The 2,399-nt window shown below is 48.9% G+C and overlaps 1 protein-coding gene across 1 annotated transcript in view; it reads left to right on the forward strand.

Annotated features, from left to right (window-relative positions):
• The first annotated feature begins 584 nt into the window (after positions 1-584).
• The window catches only part of LOC122542707 (homeobox protein Meis2-like), a 67,952-nt gene continuing 66,137 nt past the window's right edge, over positions 585-2,399 (forward strand). Inside the window, exon 1 of the mRNA XM_043680686.1 lies at positions 585-801. Coding sequence (XP_043536621.1) covers positions 585-801 — 217 coding nt within the window. The remainder of the gene's footprint in view (positions 802-2,399) is intronic.

Here is a 2,399-nt window from a genome sequence, read left to right on the forward strand (position 1 = left end):
CAAGTCCACACCGACCCTCCGAAGAGTAACCCACCCAGACCCATTCCCCTCTGAGTAATACATCTAACACCATGCGCAATTTAGCGTGGCCAATTCACCTGACCTGCACATCCTTGGGCTGTGGGAGGAAACCGGAGCAAACCCACACAGACACGGGGAGAGCGTGCAAACTCCACCCAGACAGTTAACCGAGGGCAGCATCGAACCCGGGTCCCTGGTGCTGTGAGGCAGCAGTGCTAACCACCGAGCCACCGTGCCACCCTTGATTAGAGAGAGGATCTGGATCGGTGCAGGCTTGGAGGGCCGAAGGGCCTGTTCCTGTGCTGTAATGCTCTTTGAAGAAGAAACATACTAAGGGTAAGGGGATGAGGCAACCGTGACTGACAAGGGAAGTCGGGGACGGCAAAAAAAACCCAAAAAAGCATACAATCTGGCGAAGATTAATGGGAGGCCTTTAAAAACCAGCGGAGGATAATTAACAAAAGGAACGGGGTGGGGAGGGAGAAGATGAAACATGAGGGTAAACTATTTTGTAATACAATACAATATAAAAGAAGATTGCAAGATAGATGAAAGGTAAAAGAATGGACCTTGGACTATTGGAAAATGAGGCCAGAGAAACAGTAATAGAAATGGTGGAGGAACCGCTCAGGTATTTTGCATCAATCTTCAGGGTCGGAAGAAACCAGCAGCATTCCAGAACTTCGATAGAGTCGGGGGCAAAGGTTAAAAGAATGGACCTTGGACCATTGGAAAATGAGGCCAGAGAAACAGTAATAGAAATGTGGAGGAACCGCTCAGGTATTTTGCATCAATCTTCAGGGTCGGAAGAAACCAGCAGCATTCCAGAACTTCGATAGAGTCGGGGGCAAAGGTGAGGGTAGTGGCCGTGACTAAGGAGAGGGTGCTGGGGGACAGCTGAAAGGTCTGGAGGTGGATAAATCACCCAGACCAGATGGACTGTACCTCAGGGTTCTGAAAAGAGAGAGCTGAGGAGATTATGGAATCTTGGGTACTCACTGATCTTTCAGAAATCACTGGAGTCCAGGAGGGTCCCAGGGGACTGGACAAATGGCTAATGTAACACCCCTGTTTAAGCAGGAAGGGAGGCCGAGGGCAGGAAACTGTAGGCCGGTTAGCCTGAGCTTGGTCATTGGTAAGAGTTTAGAGTCCGTCATTAAGAATGAATGTGTTGAGTATCCGGAAGTGCGCGGTAAAATACTCATGATGCGAAGATACTGGTTGGACTGGGGTAGACAAAGTTAAAAATCCCACAACACCAGGTTATAGTCCAACAGGTTTATTTGGAAGCACTAGCTTTCGGAGCGCTGATCCCGTACAACCACCTGATGAAGGAGCAAATAAACCTGTTGGACTATAACCTGGGGTTGTGGGATTTTTAACACAGTAAAATAAGGCTGAGTCATCAAGGCCTAACAAATCTATTAAGAATTCTCTGTCAAGTAAAGTTGGACAAAGGAGAGCAAGTGGACATGATCGATTTAGATTTCCAAAAGGCCTTTGACAACCACACAGGAGATTGCTAAATAAGATAGAGCCCATGGTGTTACTGACCTGGATAGAGGATTGGCTGACTGGCAGACGGCAGAGAGTGGGGATGAAGGGGTCGTTTACAGCATGGCAGCTAGTGACCAGTGGCGTTCCACAGGGGTCAGCGTTGGGACCACAACTGTTCACGTTATACATTAACAACGAGGGCATTGTTCCAAGATTTGCAAATAGATAGGGTGGAGGGACAGGTGGTGTTGAGGAAACAGGGAACTTGTACAAGGATTTGGACAGGAGAATGGGCAAAGAGGTGGCAGATGGGAACGTGGGAAAGTGAGAGGCACGCCCTTCGGTCGGAAGAACAGGGGAAAAGCTTCGGCAATCTGAAGCACAAATGGACTTAGGAGTGCGGCTTCAGGATTCTCTTCAGGTTAACATGCAGGTTCAATTGGCAGCCTGGAAGGCAAATGTAATATTAGCATTCATTTCAAGAGGGCTAGTATATCATCAGAAATGTCTGGCTGAGGCTCTGGTCAGGCCGCATTGGGAATATTGCCAGCCCTTGTAATTCTGCTACCCATCCTATGATGTACTAATGCCCTTAGGGAAGGGAATCCTGCCACCCTTACCCGGTCCACATGTGACTCCAGACCAGGATGTGGGTGAATCGTAATTGCCCTCTGAAATAGCCTAGCAAACCATTCGATTGCTAAGGAGGGCAACTAGGGATCACAGAGCGTGGACACAGGCTGTTCGGCCTACCGAGCACACACCGACTCTCCGAGAGCATCCCTCATATCGTGCATTTCCCATGGCCAATCCACCCTAACCTGCACATCCCTGGGCACTATAGGTAATTTAGCATGGCCAATCCACCCTAACCTGCACAT

Source organism: Chiloscyllium plagiosum, chromosome 41, assembly GCF_004010195.1.
Source record: "Chiloscyllium plagiosum isolate BGI_BamShark_2017 chromosome 41, ASM401019v2, whole genome shotgun sequence".
Taxonomy (NCBI): domain Eukaryota; kingdom Metazoa; phylum Chordata; class Chondrichthyes; order Orectolobiformes; family Hemiscylliidae; genus Chiloscyllium; species Chiloscyllium plagiosum.